Genomic DNA, 19,599 nt, shown 5'->3' with positions numbered 1-19,599 from the left:
CAAATTCGCATCTCTCATATCACACCTGCAAAATCAGTGGGTGAAACAACTTGATTGAAGGTCAAAAAGATGACTGACTGAGGTGTGACAGCCTACCAGAATCAGTTTTTATGGGGGAGAATGGCAGGAGCTTGCAATGCTGTATTTTAGTGTGCAGGGGAATTATTAATCAGTCAGCCAGCAGCTAGTAGCATGATTGACAGGTGAGATATAGGTTCTAAAAGCTTCAATAATAAAGAATATAAAATCCTTCAGTATTTTAGGACTTTACATTGGCTTTGCTTTATTACTCTCATCTTTACAAATCATTGTTGCAAGAGATTCAGTTGAAAATAGGACTTAAGTTTTCTGTACCAATATAAATGAGTGACTTTAGGTCAGACCAGTCTCTCATGTGGGCAAAGTACTAAATACAATGAAACCGCTGACAAAATTCCAGTGTGGTGGCAATCACACCATGCCAGTTTATGTTTTAGGTTTGTTTTAGTTCCTAAAGGATGTGACTATGGGTGTGGCTAACTTTTTTTCCCTGCAAAATAGTTATATATATAATTTTGCAGTTGATGGACAGCAATGACATTTTTAAGACTGCTGTAATTTTGGTTAAGTCAGCAGACAGCACACAAGTGAAACAGTTCATGGAATAAAAACATCCTGTGTAAAATGGAATGAATGTCAGATTGGCTTAAAATCACTGTTTTGAATAAATCATAAAATAACTAGTCTGTTTTCCATTCTGCATCTGCAGTGAGTTAAATGCATTCTAAATAGATATTGGAAAGACATTATTATCTGGTAGGCACATTCAATTTTATATTTTTACTGTATTTTGTTTCTTTCAGCCTGTGGAGAAACACTGCAGGAATCTACAGGCAACTTCTCTTCTCCTGGATTTCCAAATGGTTATCCTTCCTACACGCACTGCATATGGCGAATCTCTGTGACCCCAGGGGAAAAGGTATTCTTAACATTCTCTCAGCTAAACACAGATACTATTTTTAAAGTAAAATGTTGCATTTATGTTTAAAGCTTGCATAATAGTTGAAAATCACGGTAGGCCATAGGCCATGTCTCTTGAATGAGACCACGAACGCTGTGCCATTGACTTAACTGTGGTCTGTGGCATTAGACCACAGTAGCATCCATTCAGTGGCTCTCCACATGAAATGAAGTCATGATTTCAGTCTGTGTGTTTACATCATGAAACCCCTTCAAAACTGGCTTTCAATGCAGTTGGTGTCTCGACATAGAGGTAGAAGAGGTAGTGCAGACTCTTGGATGGTCTCTTCTCCAGTATGGGCTCAGACAAGCTGAGCTGCCTGGGACTGGTAGCTGGGCTTAGCCTCAGGCAGCTCCTTGTTATGCAGAAAGAGATTTTGTGAAACAGTAATAAAGGAAAGAAAGTGGTATTTTGGGTGTTTCTGGTATTATTCTAATGCATAGGCTTTTAATTTCTGGGTGTCAATTTAGGGAAAATGTGGATAAAGGGATTCGTTTGGTGAGAGCAGTTTGGGCAGAAAAGTGTGCCATCCCACTGAAAGCAAAACCTGTTCTTCTTGTGTGCACTTTCAAAACATACTAGCTGAATCTTGCTTTAAAGTATTGGCTCAAATATTAGCCTACCTCAAAATAAATAAGGATAGAGGGAGAAATGGGAAGTTTCACCTTTAGACAAAATATGCAGGGAAAAAAAATATATTGTAAGTTTCTTTACAGGAAGCAGTAGCCAATATTAAGCAAATACTGCCTGAAGGCTGAAAATTGAGACCCAGCTCCAGTCTCAAAACTGGGAAGTCCAAAGAGGAAAACAGAGCATTTGCCCCCAGATATTTCAGTTTTGTCAGTTTTTTCCCACTCGGTATCAGACATAGTTTCTCCAAGTTGGATTACTTTTTCTGTGTTTCTTTCAGGTTAGGGTCCTGGTAGATACCAAGAATATATGTCCCTGATGTGCTAATAGATCCTGAGGAGCTGTAAAAGCATTTGCCAGTGTGAGGAATGAAAGCAAAGTCATTTGGACTGTGTTCACTCTCCTCTGGGCAGGAGCCAGCGACAGGAGGAAAAATAAACATGCTCGGAGGGTGTGGGTGGCTCTGCAGGTTTGCAGGGAAAAACAAATGAAAACAGTTGAATAAGAGAAGGGTTGCACAGAAGATGCAAATTAATCTAGATAGGTAACTTTATATCCCCATTATTTGTGTTGCTTCTGACACACAGCTTCTTAACAACAAAAATGGCTTAGGTTTCTTTCCGTTACTCAGTTATAAAAGTCAAATGTTCATCTACAGTTATTGTTGGCTTCTGAAAATAACATTAATATATGAGTTGGAAAATTATGGTGCTTAAAATTGATAGCATACTCACAACTTTGCACAACTGTATCTGTGGATGTTAGTAACTGTAATATATTTGTAGTACTATTATAATGTCTTGAGATTGCTACCACTATTGAGCTGTACAAAATCTTAAGCCCTGTCTCGAAATCGGCAATATAAGGAGACCAGCTCCCTTCCCATCCTAGTCCCCCCTCCAATGGAGAAAATGACTAAACCCTGTTTTCTAGTTGTAATCTGACGTAGTATGTCCTGTTTGTAGGGCACTGTTCTGACCTCCAGCTCTCATAGTCTCCATAGAATTCAGCAAGAACAACGTAAATGATATTTGTGCTAATGCCAAAAAATCTGTTTTGTCAGTGCTATTCCCACAGGATAGTGCCTTACTTGAGATAAAGGACTTTATTTGCAGCAAGTACTTGATGCAGATAGCAGAGTAGCAGAAATGAGGTCTAAATTGTTAACTAATGCATATTGCATGTTGCCTTGGACGCATTTATTATGCGTGATCCCGAGTTTTTTCAGCAATTTATGATAACATATTCACATTATGAAGGGAAATAAATATGTATTTAAATCTATTTCTTTCCTTTTTGCTGTTTTGACCCTGATAGGTCTCAGAAATGTTGGATGGTGGTTAGAGTACATATAAGTATATCACATCATGTTCTGAAACATCAGTGAGCACTTTAGTCACCTAAAAATAAACTGAAAAAGCATCAGTCCAGATTGTCTAGCTTTTGTCTCTTATTTACTGAGATTTAATATTGTGCTGTTTGAGCATAGTTTAGAGAACTCTGTGCTATCCATGCTGCTTTCTACATGTACAGACACCTCTGATCTTTGGCAGGAAATTCAGTGAAGGACAGGACTGCAGTGGTACACTCTGGCTGTAGGAATCATTTTATTGATAAAGATCATAAATTGCCAGCCCAGCCTAAAATATGTGCATCCTTATGACTAAAACAAGGCAGTTCATTCACCTTTACTTTCTCCAGAGATGTAAGACTACATGGTAAACAGCTGTACACAGTATATCTATACATAGAAAAATCTCTGGGGGAGGATGGTGTTAGTAACACTGTATGCCCTCTGCCAGGGTTAATCCCTCCTTCTGGTGTGTAGAGATATTGTTGGCATGGGGAGTTTCAACTCTGCTAGTGTTTTTTTTTTTTTTTTTTTTTTGGTTTTTAATCTTCCTTTCTGAATAGGCTACATTACTTTCTATTTTTCCTTAAATTTTTAAGTGAATGATGAAATAGGACAGGTAAGTCCTTAGGTGAGATGAGGAAAATGCCACTTGCAGAAAATTTAGTTAGTACTGCCTGGTGTTTGCTAAATATCCCAGGTGCTGGGCAGTATAATATATTTTATCTGAAGCTGCAGTAGCACAATTGAATCTGCTGTGTAATCAATAATTCTTTAACTGCACTGAAAAACACCCATTGATTGTTTTTTCCTATGAAGACTTTCAGCCATCTTGTCCCCTTGAACAAGCTCTGCCCTGTCTCTAGCTGTCTTTAATACTTTGCAGAATTGCAGAACAGAATCTTACATATTTTTATTCTTGCCAACCAAAACTCATGCTGTGACAGACTGGGGGTTCTACTTATGTACAGCTCTTGAATTCTAGTCAATGTTAAGGAATTGCTGTATCATCAAATACCTTGGCAAGTCAGAGTCAGAGAAGGCTGCGAAGGTTACTTCATATAGTTTCAAAGACAGGGACCAGTAAGGAGGCTCATTGCATTTTAATGGTTTCCATTTACATAGTAGCACTTTGGCACAGTGACATGATCACACCTAAGTAACACCATCCTTTTTCCTTTTCTGTCCTGGTGACTGAGGTTTGGAGAAAGGCAAATTTGCAAACAGAAAACAGAGAAATCTGATGTTTCAGCTGTGTCCTGCAAAACGGAAAACTTGTGGCTGGACTCATGAGAGACCTCAAGGCTGTAAACAGCTGAGCCATGGAGAAGGCATAGGATGTGGCTTCCATAACCTGCTTCCAACAGAGCCAGCTGGGTTAGCTTAAGCAGACATGGAAGGTAGCCTGATCTTCACCAGGTGTCTGCATCTCATCTGAGTAGAGAAAAATCCTCCCCTTTGAGAACCCCTCTGCCTGCACGGCTGGGATGAGGTCGACATGGATGGAAAAGGACAAGTAGACTGCTAAGGGCAGTAGAGGACCAGTAGACTGCTAAGGGCAGCCTAGTAAATGCCAGCTGAGAGTTTCAGCTAATGCTTTGACACACGCCATTTTTGGGCCTATACCACAATAATCTGGAAACTGAATATTACAACATCGAATGATTTCTGTCAAATTTCTCAGTAATACTAGAAAGGAAACATTATTCCTAATTTGCAAAATTAACAAAAATAATAATAATAAAAAAAAATTATAATTCCCCAGCAAGGCCCTAGTGAAAACCTAGTAAGGCGAAAGAGAATGAGAGCCATATAAAGAGAGATATTGCATAATAGATTGAAGATAGAGGCTGTTAGGTAGAAACCCAGTTTTCTACCAACACTAGCTTGTTCTGTTGAGAGTGCATCCAGAGTGTGTGTTGTGCTTACCTGAATCATCTGAGTTGTCCCTCTGCTGTTGAAATTTGTTCTATTTAACCTGAATTGCTACATCTGAAATGGGAAAACAGTCATGAAGTCTAGCTCACAGAACTTGCAAAGATGCAGGAGATTGAGAATCAAATCTTGGATGTCCCAAAGGTTGGTGTTCAAATCCTTGGAGTTAAACAGTGGACTGGCTGGATTTCTGGACTGGCTTTCATTAAAAACATGAACAAACAACCAAAAAACCCCACAACACTCCCTCCTTGCTCCACCACAGTTCCCTACATGCTCCAGCTCTTAATGGCACTGATTTGTTTGATGTATTTTCTATAAGAAAGCTATAATTCTTGTCATTCACTGAATGATTAAATGAGAGCATTTCATTCTCCTTTAATTCCATGCTTACGAGCACATCCACTGTCTATATAATACTGTTATTTGATTTTTTGTTGTTGTCGTTGTTAGGACTTTATTAGCTGTTTTTCAAAGTTTAGGGAAATGGAATCTATACTCAAGGCCAGGTAAAATATGGATATGGAAAAATAGCTCAAAATATTTGAATATGTATTCCTGCAAACTTGTCAGTGTAAGGAATGCGTATGTTTTCATCAAAATATGTTCATTTCTATTGTAATTATTATTGCAACAAAGAGTAGGGGTTACATAGAAATTGTCTGATTTCATATCAGTCTGTTTTTGTCTTGCAGCTCAGGACAGAAGCCTGATATATAATTTGATGACTTTCATTGTTATGGGTCATTATGATCCACAGTGCCAATAGCAGTTGTGGACATGAGTTAATATTATTTAGATATTGAGGAGTTTCCAAAGTGTCAAACTAACATCTGAGTGTACATTCTCTGCATACATATCTGAGACTAAATTACTACCTCCCCTTGTGGCCCTAAAGTGATATAAGGAAGGGGCCCAAAGACAGAGAGAACAGGCTAAATTTGTTGCATCTGCTACACTGAAAATGTTCCAAAGCTGCTTGCAGAAAGTTCCCATGAAGAACACAGTGCTAGAGACAGACTGTGGTTTCAGCAACACTTATGGAAGTTTTGTGGATGTGGTAGCAGCTTGTGGGTATAAATGTTTGGCCTTACTCAAGCATCAGAGCAGGTATTCATTTATTCCGTGCTGTCCTGATGGTCCTTGACGTGCTTCATGGCTCATGCCTTCATCCCACAAAGCTGTGGCTGCCAGCATTAATATACCTCACTGTAAAGGACCTCTGGCTATTGGGTTTTATTTGCAACTTCACAGATGTTTTCTGTTTCCAATGGCATTAAATTAGTAAAGGTGAAAGCTACATAGAATTACCCATGAGCTTGATTTTTCACCCAGTCAGTAGGTTGCCAGCACTAGGGTAAAGATACAATACGGCCTTCAAGATAGAAATTTTCCCATTCTCCAATGAACACAAAAGAGATTTTTGAGAATGTAGTTGGGTGTCTGTACAATTTTTTTATTTTTATTTTTTGAAAAGTAAGTGAAATCAAAATTTCTGCTAGCCTAATGTTAAGGGCTTTATATTAGCTTTAAATTAGCTTTCTCCAATAGTTGTTTTTCTTTTGAAAATGTAACAGTCTGAAAAAGTTCTGCCTTTCTGGTTTACTCTTGTATCACATCATTGTCTTTGGAGAGACTTGTGGTGCCTTCAGAAAAGATGGAAGTCATCCCACATGACTATCTGGCCCATTGTTCCAGTTAGTAGTGTTACATTTCCTCCTTGGAGCTGGACTAGGGGTAAATTCCTCTCCTTTCAACTGACACTCACAGCTGCTTCATAGGCTGCCATGGAATTATATTTTTGCACTATGAGTTATTTGCTACTATGCAGGGATTTCTGTTTGCTTTGTAATAGCAAGTTTTCATTGTGAGTTCCTAGGATCAAAGCTAAAAATAAAACCACTTAATGCTTGTGTGTAAATAAGGAAGAGTTTTATAGTTAGTCTGAAATATTTATTAATCTACACTGATGAACTGATTTGGGAGAAGATGCATTATTTTTCAGATATGCTTAAATCCAATTAAAGGATATGAATTGGAAGTGTGATTTTATAATACAAAATATGAATGAGTCTTAATCTTCATGTTTTGACTCATCCCTGAAGTTGCAGGGCATAATGCTAAGACTGTCCCAGTCAGTCAGGGTCCAGCCTGAAGCTATTGTGAACCTATGATCAGTATAACCTACTTCTCTGTTAAAAGTGTAAGTTTATGGCAGGCTAAGATTAGTATTTCAAAACCAAAGTGGGATCATGTGGTGGTCTACAGTACTGATATTATGTAGTGAAAATATGCCTATTTACAGATGTGCTCAGTGAAATTGGGAGTCAAAGTTCCAGCAATGCAGAAAACTGAGATTTCTGTATAAAAAGCTTTATAATAGTTTCATTACATCTTTGTGTGAAAAGGGAACTTGTGCCTTTTCTTTTAATGATCCTGTTTTTAGTATTATGGTCCACCATTGTCAATATATAACTTCTTTGAAAGTAAATTATCTTGTCAAAACAGTAGTTGAATGGAAACACAAACCAAAACAATTCTTTTTTACAGCTGTCAGTGCTGCTTATAGTCACAGAATGGAATGGAAGAAGAATTGGCAGGAGAATTATCAAATAACATACTTAAAATGAGATCAGCACATTATTTTACCATATGAGCATTCTCGAATTTGTATTTCTCAGTGAAAATCTCCCTGTAAGCAGCTAAATTTGTGTCTTGGATCTTCTTGACTATGTAAGAATAAATTAAAAACAACAACAACCTTTTAATATTCTCATACAACTTTTTGCTTACTATAAAAAATTAGTTGAAGTTAATTGTCTAAGCAGTTGGGATCCTTTTATGGGTGACCACTGGCTTCTATTCTGCAGAATGCTGTTGAGATCATTTTCTGGTAACAACCATATGTGATTTAATTACGTGCTTTCTTCTGATTACAGATTGTTTTAAACTTCACTACAATGGACCTGTACAAGAGCAGTCTCTGTTGGTATGACTATATTGAAGTAAGAGATGGCTACTGGAGAAAATCACCTCTGCTTGGTATGCAATTGTCAAATGTTGCTCTGTCCATAGTTACAATGCTCATTCAGTTCAGTGGACTTCTTGCTTGCTATTGTACACACAATATTCTTATTATTTTTTTTAGGTGTCTAGAATGTATCTAAACTAAGGTGGGAAAAACAAAACAAAACAAACTTAAATGGTCTCAAATAAGTTGTTCATTTGACTTTAAATCTGAGCCTTCCCTTTCATTGAAACTAGCTGTTGTTCAGTTTCATGTGGGGAAAGAAACTACAAAACATGCAACTTTTTGCTTTGCTTATGGGTGTTAAAATATGAAGTTTCCATAGGTGATTTCTGTATATGCAACCTGTACAGGTAATAGTACAGGTGCATGTTTTGTACTAGTCGTTTTGTCTTGGCAATATGACTTAAAATAGCATAGCCTTTATTTTTAAGGCTTTATTTTTAAAGCCTTTATTTTTAAAGTGTCAAGGAAGGGTAACTTTTCCCCTACTCCAAATTCAACCTTTCCTTGTTAGTTCCATAGTCTTAAAATAAATAACACTAGTTGAATCCAAAGGTTAAGTTTGACAACCCGTGGTCTTCTACAGTTTTAACTGGGGATTTCAGGCCATTGGAAACATGAGAGTCTCCAACCTCTTAGGCCAGTTTTGTTGTTGTTTTTAGAAGATAGACTAAAAATAATTAGCATTTTAATGGCCACTATTTAAAAACAATCAAAAAGAGATAAAAGGGAAATAGATACAGGGGACAGCTTTTTAACAGTAGTGCCTGTTTTCTTAAAAAGAAGAGAGGAAACAATTAAGACCAAACAGTAAGTACTCTTTCATCTTGTTCCCTTCTGTGTCACCTAAACAAATGAAAATTTCACCTACCTAGGCTGATTTTAAAGGATGACATAGTACAGGGTCATTTGGATGTTAGTTTTTAAATCTCTTTGGTCCTTAGACATGATGAGCAGTATTACTGTGACCTGGATTATGTTCATCTCTTAAGATTAGTACTCACTTTACCCTTCCAAAATGCCTCAGTTTGTATGCATAGAAACATTCTATATCAATAATTTCTCACCTTAATTCCTCCAAGATGTTATCGTTTGACTTAGCCTGACAGCAATGAAAAGCTTTATAATAAAATCTTTGTGTATTTAGGTCCCAATCTGCAGAAACACGTGCTCCACCATAAGCATGTGAATAGTTCCACTGAGCTGGTTATGCTACTCCTGTCTATAATGTTAAACACATGTGTAAATGTTTGCAGCGTTTGGCTTCAGAGACGGCAGAAAATGCAGTCACTGGTTGCATGTTTTTAGGCAGGTTTTGTGGTGACAAACTGCCAGAAGTCCTTGCGTCCTCTGACAGCAGGGTATGGATCGAGTTCCGCAGCAGCAGCAACTGGGTTGGAAAAGGTTTTGCAGCAGTTTATGAAGGTTGGTCTCTTACAGCACTAAAGATTACTTGGTTCTGGATGAAAAATCTTAACCAGATACCAACGAATATATTTCTGATTATATATAGGTGTACATATATAAGAAAATGAAATTGCTGTTTTATGACTAAAAGAGACTAAAAGATGTCAGCTTAGTAGATACATTTTGAAACTTCATGTGATCAGATTTCAGATGACCTCTTTTCTAGGGACACCACTGATATTATTCATAATGTTTTTGCCTATTCTTTCATTAACTAAATGTGCATGTTTTGCTCTGTGTGTAGAAATAATTCTTTGCATACTTTCTGTTCATTCTTCAGAAAATCTGACTAAAGTTTTCCATATGCTCTGGGATTACTTAATAAAGAGATATTCCCACACACTGAGTATATTAGGAAGTCTACATTCACCTGTTTAAACTAAAATAGAGCTTGTTTTCATAAATATTGAACTGTAGGATTTAATTACTATTTACAGTTCTTTACATAATTATTAATATGGATCCTGGAAAAAATGCATTTACTTTTCTTGAAAATATTTCTTACGTATATTAACTGTTTTTTCATATTAAGTGTAAGCCTGAAGTGTTAAACTGTAGAACAAAATTTATAGATCATTGCAGAATATAAGGTTTTCCTCTTATTTTTTTCTTTCTAAAGGTTAGTAAATAATAATGAAGAAATTATATTAAATATATTTCAAAGGTGAACTAAGAACTATTTTGTCCATGTAAATATGTTCTGTAAAACATATAAATTCAGGTCATCAGTGATTTCAGAGTCTTCTGCAACATTATAAAATGCTTAGCACTATTAGAAATGCATTACATTGACTCACAGAAATATGTATAGTGGTCTAAAATCAATCATGAATTCAATAATTTGTCCTTGGTAGACTTTCTAAGTATTTTCTAGAATAATCTTATTAATTTTAAAAAAGAAGAGGGGCATAAAGATGTCAGTTTGGGCATGGGGGACAGTAAATGTCATTATTGTAAATATACTTAGACTTTTATGTTTTTGCCAGCTATCTGTGGAGGTGAAATCCACAAAAACGAAGGCCAGATCCAGTCTCCCAATTATCCTGATGACTACAGACCAATGAAGGAATGTGTGTGGAAAATAACAGTGTCTGAAAACTACAATGTAGGATTAACATTTCAAGCATTTGAGGTAAAGTTTTTGGACCAAATTCAGAAAAGCATCTAGTGAATAAGTAACAGTGACATTTAAGGGAAATCCTCATTAAACCTGTGGAGGAATTTATTAATTCTCTAACAAAAATAACCTCCAGAATCCAATTCTGCTCTCCATGAAACCTTCTTTTTTGCAGACATTTTCAAGAAGATTAAAGGTTTTTATATTATCTGTGTTATTTGAGTTGGAATGTTTAAAGTTCTGGCAATTGTTGCAGTTTAACAAATACATAATCCAGTTCAGTAAGGCTGCTTTAATATTCTGTTAAATAACCAGGATTTTGTGTCTTTACTGAATCTTATTGTTAAAAAGGAATGTCTATCTGGAAACAAAACCCTGTGGTGTTTGGCTTTTTTTTTTTTTTTGAAGAAAAAAAAAAGCATATATATATATATATATATATATATATATATATATATATATATAAGGCCTCCCTAAATTCAGTCTACAAACATATATTTAGAAGGGGCAGAAAAAAATATCTGTGGTGAGTCATATCTATGTGTCATTATCATACATCTTTCTATGTAAACATTGCTAAACAGTGGTAAAATTTTCTATAAGAAAAAAAAACAATATTTCATACATCTTATATATACATACATTATACACTGACTTGAAGTTTGTAGATAAATTTAGTAATATACTTGGAATCTGTTTTAGTGCAGACAAGATGAGCTCTCCTCTCCAAGAGCCTTTCAGATGCTATTTAGACTGCTTGGCCTGGCTCAAGGTTACTTAACACAGTATGTTAGTCTCTCTCTTTAAGCAGTAACTTTATGTAACTTACTGACTAGATACAGAGATTTTCTGGTCTGCCATAGTTGCTCAGTATTTTTTAGTGTGATCTCAAGAGAAATGGCTCTATGAACCTGCATAGGAGACTTGCCATAGTATTTGACTACCACGCAGATACTCAGTGACGGTCTGTGTTCGTGGTACATTATTGCTTGCGCTTACCCTGGTTCAGTTTCACCTGCACAGAGAAAATGAGAGCACAATTTTATTAGTGGTTAAGGCTGTTGGAAGAAATGTTATCTTCCAGTTCTTTTGCAGGCTGTTTAGTATAATGGCACTCTCTAGAGGTGAAACGTGGACTGACACCTCCTAAAAACAGCAGTATTGTTGGGTGGTAGTCTCAAGCAAAAAGGAGTTTAGTGCTAGATGTGTTTTGAAGGGAAAAAAAAAGTCTCTAACAGCAGGGACTTGAAAGGTACACACTTTTCAAGGGAGAGTCTGAGCTGTGAATCCAGAGTGGCAAGATGCCATTGAGAATCAAATGAGGAACCCCAGAAAGACGCAAGACTTCTCTTACATCTGTCTTTGCTACATTTCTTATTGGCTGGTCCACAGAGCTGTCTGCTGAGAATGAGAGCTGTTTTGGAAGTTGCAATGAAGCGCCCTGCCTAGACATTCACCGTTGGGGCTGATTTCCATTTCAGGTCCAAGCGCTTGAACGTAGGTGTTCTGTGTTTTGGTACTAAGTCCCACTCTGGACTCAATCCTTGGTGTGCTGCCCACTAAAACAAAAAGTTGTTTGAAAATCACAGTTCTTCATGCCAGCTTAGATCAAAAAAAGTAAATGTCAGGCCAAAGAGTTATTGCAGTGTGTTTGTGAGAAAATTACTTCTCTGTCCTTTGAAAGGTACAGTTAAGTATGAGGAATTCTCATTATCCATATGTAATGCTAGAAAAAATAACTGTGTAAATAACCTCCACTCTGAAATTAAAGCACAGGGGAAGCTGAGAATTTCAAACTGCATCAATGAGTCACCCTGTTTTGCCTGCGGTGGGCAATGCGTTTTCCACTGGGTGTGGGATTACCCTTTCTTACCTGGCTGCCCAGTGGAGAGCTATACTTTTCCAGTACCTAGATGTCAGCAGAGATGCAGAGTCTGGTAACTCCATTGTTTTTTGCTTCATCATTATAGCTACCGTTATTAATACTCTTTATTAATACTCAAAGCTACCTACATTATACTATAATACTATAGCTACCTTTATTAATACTCAAAGAACTAATGTTCTTTGAAAACCAGTGGTCCTTGAGTTTAATTTTTTTTTAAGGACCTGTGTTGGCCGGCAGTTTCACCAGCGAAGGCAATCCAGAAGATTTGTAGGTCTGTGCCATGTTAATCTCCTTCATTTGAGTGGCCCTGTTAATATCCACGCAGATAATGTTCATTTAAATTATTTTTACATAATTAAGAGAATAAAATGCATCCAACTTCATGAAGGACTGGTGTTAAGGGTTCCATTAGGGATATATCCCTACCTTTTCTGACTAAAGTCTTCCACTTGAGTCGGATATGCATACCTGAACTGGAATTTAACTCTATCAACAGATAAATTAACAATAACAAAAAGCAACTGAAAGATTTCTCCTGAAATGTGTTTGCTCTTGGATTGGCTTCTCAAATCTTTGTATTTTGATAAAATCTTTTGCTGTTTTAATTTTTTCTTTTCTGTGCAAGGAACTATAAAACAAATGTAGTCCAGAATTTTTACGAAATACATTTTAGTCTAAAGTCACAGTTCAAAACTGGAACTATGTGCAAGACATTTTCTTTTCTTGTACAAATTAATGTTGAGAAAGTAGCTGGCTTTCCATTTAACCAGGAGATTTCTTAGTGTTTTCTTGTGCTTATGTACCTGTCTTAGGAATTCTTCTGGTATTTTTTCAACTTAATTTACTCATGCCATTCAAATTCTGGGTTTCTTCCAAACTCTTTGGATCCAATGGTACCTTTCATTCTCCTAGAAGAACTGCATTTTTTTTTCTGTAAAATCTGTTTATTTTTTTTTCTCTTGCTTTTGCTAACATTTTGTTTATTTCTTCTCATCCACATAAAATTTCAAACTTGTGAAATGTTACTACTGCAGTAAATAAATTTTTACCATATCAGTCCAGTTATACAACTGAGCTCTGTCATTAACCTGAGGAGTTTTTCTATCCTTGTAATAGGATGAATAAGAAATTACTGCAAGTGTAATAGAACTTTGAGGCAATGTTCCCAGATGACAGTACCACAATATCCTAAAACCTGAGGTTCACATAAGTAAAGCACATTTTAAAGAGGTTCTTTTTTATTGGTTACCAGGCGCCTTAACACCGGTTATTACTTCTCAGAAACACAATACTTACCTGTTTGTTTATGTATAGGTGTAACTATTTTATCCTTTAATATATTAATATTGGTAATAATAATGGCATCACTTGTAATAGTAGTACACTGAAAATAAATTGTTATGGTAGAATGGCAGCCATTTTGATTTGCTTTATTGGAAATCAATAGCACTTTGTAAGTTAGTTGATTTTTATGGTTTCTGGAAGTTTAGTAACTCACTGTTATACGAAATGGATTTTTAGCAGTTTTCTTCTGCCAAAAATAAGGAGTGATTCTCCTTAACCAACACTTCACCTCAGTGGGAATTTGGTACATGTAACTCAGAGCTGCAGATAGCCTTTAAAAAATAATAATTTCCATACTGCCCCATAGAATACGGAAAATATGGAAAACATGGAAACATGGAAAAAAACAGATGTTAATTAGAAGTCTTGAGTCATGAAAAGACCACAGATGCATGTGGGGGAAAGTACACAATTCTTTCTTTGATTTTAATGGGCTTTGGGCCAGGCCACTTCTTTCTACATCAGAGTGCAATGTGATTTCTCTGAGATAACAAGGCATGTTGGAATATGATGTCATGCATTTATTAAGATTAATGAAAATTTTGAATCAGTGTTACAGTGTAGAACACTTACCAGTGCTCAGGTAGACACATGCCTAACCACACTAGTTGCAAACATGCAGTTGCCACTGAAGTTAGTAAGAGGTAGTTGCACCCCAGACCTTCGTGACTTTCCTCTCATTTCCCTAACTCTGGTCCGAAGTAATTCCTGAGCAGACAGTTAAGCAATTACAGTAAATGGCAATATGGATTGTGCCAGAGAAATGAGTGGGAGAAAATTATGTATGTAAATACTCAAAGAATCAGAGAGTTGGAAAGAAGACAGGGAAATTTTGTGTGTAAGTGCCATATGTTGATAGCATTAAAATGAAATAAAATCAAACAGCCCCTCCCCCTAGATTTCCTTCTTATATAAAGGAAGCAGAATTCCTAATGTGCTAAATGAAAGCTCCTTAGTCTGTGGTGGTTACTGAGATTAGTGGTGGTCATAATGTGCAACCAGAGCAGAATGTCAGCAGCTGCTTGTACTAACTGCGTAGCTTCCGTGCAAGTAAAGTTTTGTCAGAAGATGAGATGTGGATTTTTGTGGGTTTGGTATGGTTTTGATTTGATTGACATTTTAACAGAGTTTGGATGGGCTGTATTGAATCTGAGTCTTCTCCAACTCCTTCTCCCTGACTGTTGTCCTCCTCCTCCCCAGCCTATCCCACAATTAAGACATTTAGTTGAACAATTGTTTTCTTAGAGGATTTAGTTTTGAGTGCTTGGATTTAGATAATTCTTTCATAGCTAAGGTGCTGTATTACTTGAGTAACATGAAGTAATCCTACAGAAAAATGACCCAGATCAATATTTTTATATATATATTTTTTATTATTCTGTTGGGGATTATATTCTGTCATAAAGACAGGCATAATAATTATCTAGGCTCCAGATAGGATCCCATTCAGTCTGCCCCTGATTAGGTGCAATTCCTGCTCTGACTGACTGCAAATACTATTATGTAAAGAGCATACCACTTGCTACCCCAAGTAGAAATGCACATGTGGTCACTCACATGCTAGTCTGTGCTTGGATGTCATCTGGAAGATTGTTTAAATAAGAGGCACATTTTTAGTTGCTCTAGTTTCGGTATGTTTCTCTGACAATATAACATAGATTCACTCACTGACCCAGAAAGTCAGAAGACACCTGAAATCATCAGTCATGCAAAGGAAACTAGATATATCATCTGCAGAAGAATATATATATATATATTTTTCATATATTCTATTGTCTGCTTAGTAGCTGATAATTTTAGAAGTGTGTTTGGGTCTAATTTTTTTGGGCCTCAGATGCCCCAAACTCTTCATGCTCTGTACGAAGAGTTTTTTTTTACAGTTACTCTGAAACATCTATGGATACTGGCAAATGCAAAATTTTTCACTGTGTTGAGAATAAAGGAAAAAAATAAATGATCTCCACCTGAAATAATACAGGTTGATTATATCTAAGAATCTTACTCATATTGAGCTTTTCAATATTTCAAAACCAAATAGAATTTCTGACCTGTTTAGTCATTGAACCATTAATTTTGTATACTTTGAATATAAGTGTACATGAGAAAAGAGAAATTTACTTAACTCAGAGCTGGAATTTGACAGAACATTGGGAAGCTTAGAGGCAACCTTTACTTTGCTAGTTACTTTTTCCCATTTAGAATGCTATATCTTGTGTAAAGATCTGAAGTTATTCTACTTATATATACATATGTATATATATTTAAGTGTGTGTATATATATATATTTATAAGTATATATATGTAAAGAGTATAAACGATCTAGTGATGCTGCTTCTTTTCCTCAACTTCCTTATGCTTGAATACTAAACAGAACCCCAACTTTAATTTTTAATTTTTTTTATTCTGTTTATTATCTCACTGATATTTGATATTTATGGTAAAGTTCATATAGATCCTTAAAAATAATTTTTTACAGATTGAAAGACATGACAACTGTGCATATGACTACTTGGAAATTCGAGATGGAATGAATGAAAACAGTCCTTTGATTGGTCACTTTTGTGGCTATGACAAGCCAGAAGACATTAGATCTACCTCTAATACCCTGTGGATGAAGTTTGTTTCTGATGGAACAGTTAACAAAGCAGGATTTGCAGCTAACTTTTTTAAAGGTAAATGTTAAAGCATATTTTGGGACCTGTGAACTGTTTATCATTTGTTTATGTACTAGAAAAAAATATGATAGAATATTAATATTTTTGAACCTATTTTTACTTAAAACAGTTCTGTATTATCTTCAACATACTTTTTACCTGGGCATGTGATTTTGTCAGACAATGTTGGTAAAGGCATTTCAGTCTCCTTGTAAAAGATCTCCAAAGAATGAAGGAACATATTCAGTGCAACTACCTGCTCTCTTCAGGTTAAAAAAATCAGATTGGTTTTGAAGCACCTTTGAAACATATACAGTCTTGTAAAGTATGTTTGTTGGGCTAATTGTGTTATCAAATATAAAGTTCATCTGAGGAATAATTTAACAATGAATCAGATACGTACTTCACAGCTAGGAGAGATAATACAATATTCCTTTCCCTCCCCCACCCCTGATGCATCTTGTTCACTTTAATATCAGTAGAATGAAAACCTGGGATTTGAGGATTCTGTTAATCTGTTTTTGAGTATGAATTCAGGATAATGCACAAATTGATTCTGTGGGAGATAAAGTGCCCTTCAAGTGACCCTGCTGCAGATTTTAAATCTTTCTTTCAATACTTTATGCAACCTTTAGATTAACTGCTGTTTAAATTATTGTATGTTGCCCACCAAATTCTTATAAATCAGGTCCACAGCTGTCAGTAAGTATTGCTATGAAACAAAAAACAAGGCAAAACAAATTCACAAAAAGACACATTTTTATTTTCTCCATTGCAGGTCTCCTTAGAATTTGAAAATGCTCTAGTCAGCATCCACAGTGTTATGTAGTACACCTTATAATGGCATGCATATAGCTTTCTGGGTTAATATTGATCCAGCAATTACAGCTGAGGAAGGTAATTATTTAACACATTTTTGCATTCTTCCCTGTCTTGGCAGAGGAAGATGAATGTGCCAAACCTGACAATGGTGGCTGTGAGCAGCGTTGTGTAAATACTCTGGGCAGTTACCAGTGCGCCTGTGATCCTGGCTATGAACTTGGTCCTGACAAAAAGAGCTGTGAAGGTACAGTGTATTGCTATGTTATCAGGTCTCAACGCTCCCAGGCTACAGTCACTCAGATGAAACACCACACCTTTTGTGCACTCCGCCCCTAGCAATGTGAGGTCTGTGGAGCAAGCCTGGAAAAATGGGACTGCATTGGAAGCAGTGATACTGGGGCAATGTCTGTCCACAGCTGTCATCTCCATCTGAAGTCTGCTACCAATTTAACTTTCCAGGTTTTGCTGGTTGTTGACTGGAAATGATGCGAAGCAGAACTTTGTACTTTCTCAAACCACAAGTTATATTACTCATCCTCATGAAAACAAAGTCTCCCTCTGTATGCAAGGAGAGACTTATCAGCAGAGCTGTGTGCTTCTGCCTCAGTGTCAGGAACTTGAACGATCCCACTGTCACTGTCTACCTTTTCTTGTGGTAGATCTTTTATTCTAGAAGGATTCTTTATTCCATTTTGAAACTAGAGAACTCTTCCCTGCTCCCAGTCAGACTTTTTTTTTTTTTTTTTTTTAATGCTGGAAACAAATTCTGCATTTTAGGGGTGAGGGAAGCTTGCTCAAATAATCATCTGTAGAAATAAAAATCTGATAAATAGAAGTCTGTGTAAATATAGGATTGGACTGAGATAATCTTTTGCATTCTATACATATTTCATATCAAAGGAAAGATGCAAAAGCACTTGATCATTACATCGCAATTATTGTTTGATAAACACCAGTAAATTCAGGGATAGCACAAATTATTCTTATCTCAGTTCATCTGTTTGCATTTCAGTGGTGAATGGAGTTTGAAAATTGAAGCACTCTTTGTTATGGTTTTCTTCAGATATGACTCACTGGTCTCTCTTTTTTTCCAATTCCCTGGCTTTCACTCATGATTTGTCACAATTTAGGGGTAGTTTTGTCTCGTTTCTTTGCACTTTTTGTTCTTTTGGTTCTGTGGTTTTTGTTTGTTTGTTTTGTGTGTGAGGTAAAGAGAGTCCTTGAATGCAGACATGCTAGACTGCAGCTCTCATTGAGCTTTTTTTTTTTTTTTTCTCTTCAAATTCAATATTTCTAATGAGCACATTAGAAAAACAAGTTATTTCAGAAAGTCTAGTGTATTAAGATGTGTGCATATTAGGCAATGTGTGGAAAATAATGTTAATCTAATGGGGGCTGTGAAGACAGAGAAAGGACCTTTGATCATCAATCCAGATTTATGTAAGGAACTTGGCTTTGTCTGTCTGATGATCTGAGTCCAAACATTAGGGAAGATTCCCAGTCTTTTAGAAAACCCTTCCTCCTTCCATAAGAAGAGAATGAATACCTTCTCAGCATGCAAAAAGGAAAGCAACTCTGGTAAAAGCAGAAGTCATCCTAAATAGTGCAGTGCAGTATGGAGCAAAAGCCCGGAGCTATCCCTAGAAGTGTATATGCGTTTGTTCCACATGATGTATTACTCACTGTATGTAGACACTCAGGGGAAGGCTGAATTAAAATCACTACATTGGTGCAGTAAGCATTACATCCTAGTTACAGTTTAGCCATTTGAGGGATTCCTTCAGCTCAGAAACTCTGCCCAGTGCTTTGCTACTGTGTTGACATGCACAGAAAATTGCTTCATGCTGGTCTAATCCAAATCTCCCCTGCTGGCAGCATATTTGAGGGTTTTAAGAGTTTTTCAGTACTTCCATGTTTCCCAACATTGTCTCAAGGAACAATGGAGTGATGCTGAAAACTGTGAAAGTGAAAACCAGCAGTTAGATCTACCCTTGCTCAAGACTGGATCATTTTGGGGTACAACTTGTGTCATCCAAGTGCAGTCTTGAAACCTGTGCAAGGTTTATTTTGACACACTGAGGTCTGAGTTCTCCCAGCCAAGGTCAGATGACATTTATGTGTATACCAAGAAGTCTTCTGCATGGGAAGCAATGTGCCCAGAGGAAGAGTGATATGCATCTGGGTTGCCCAAGTGTGCCCTGACACAGGAACTGGAGTGTTTTCCTAGGCATGCTAGTGCAAATGTAGTTATGTGAGGCCACCGGCTAAAAGGGAATAGCCAGTTTTCAGTATGTTCAAGTAAGCACTGAGCATTAGCACAGAGCAGTTGGAAGGGAGGAGCTGCCAGCCATCAGGTCCTC

At 36.6% G+C, this 19,599-nt stretch overlaps 1 protein-coding gene across 5 annotated transcripts in view; it reads left to right on the top strand.

Moving 5' to 3' along the window:
* The window catches only part of TLL1 (tolloid like 1), a 132,900-nt gene that overhangs the window by 88,394 nt on the left and 24,907 nt on the right, over nt 1-19,599 (top strand). For all 5 annotated transcript variants that reach the window (XM_035552359.2, XM_050710503.1, XM_050710501.1 and 2 more), the window contains 6 exons: nt 843-958; nt 7,856-7,958; nt 9,256-9,372; nt 10,401-10,546; nt 16,240-16,435; nt 17,358-17,483. In XM_035552359.2, the coding sequence (XP_035408252.1) occupies nt 843-958; nt 7,856-7,958; nt 9,256-9,372; nt 10,401-10,546; nt 16,240-16,435; nt 17,358-17,483 (804 nt within the window). The remainder of the gene's footprint in view (nt 1-842; nt 959-7,855; nt 7,959-9,255; nt 9,373-10,400; nt 10,547-16,239; nt 16,436-17,357; nt 17,484-19,599) is intronic.

This window comes from Cygnus atratus, chromosome 4 (assembly GCF_013377495.2).
Source record: "Cygnus atratus isolate AKBS03 ecotype Queensland, Australia chromosome 4, CAtr_DNAZoo_HiC_assembly, whole genome shotgun sequence".
Taxonomy (NCBI): domain Eukaryota; kingdom Metazoa; phylum Chordata; class Aves; order Anseriformes; family Anatidae; genus Cygnus; species Cygnus atratus.
Note: the sequence above shows the minus strand (reverse complement) of the source record. Positions and strands in the feature narration are given on the sequence as shown.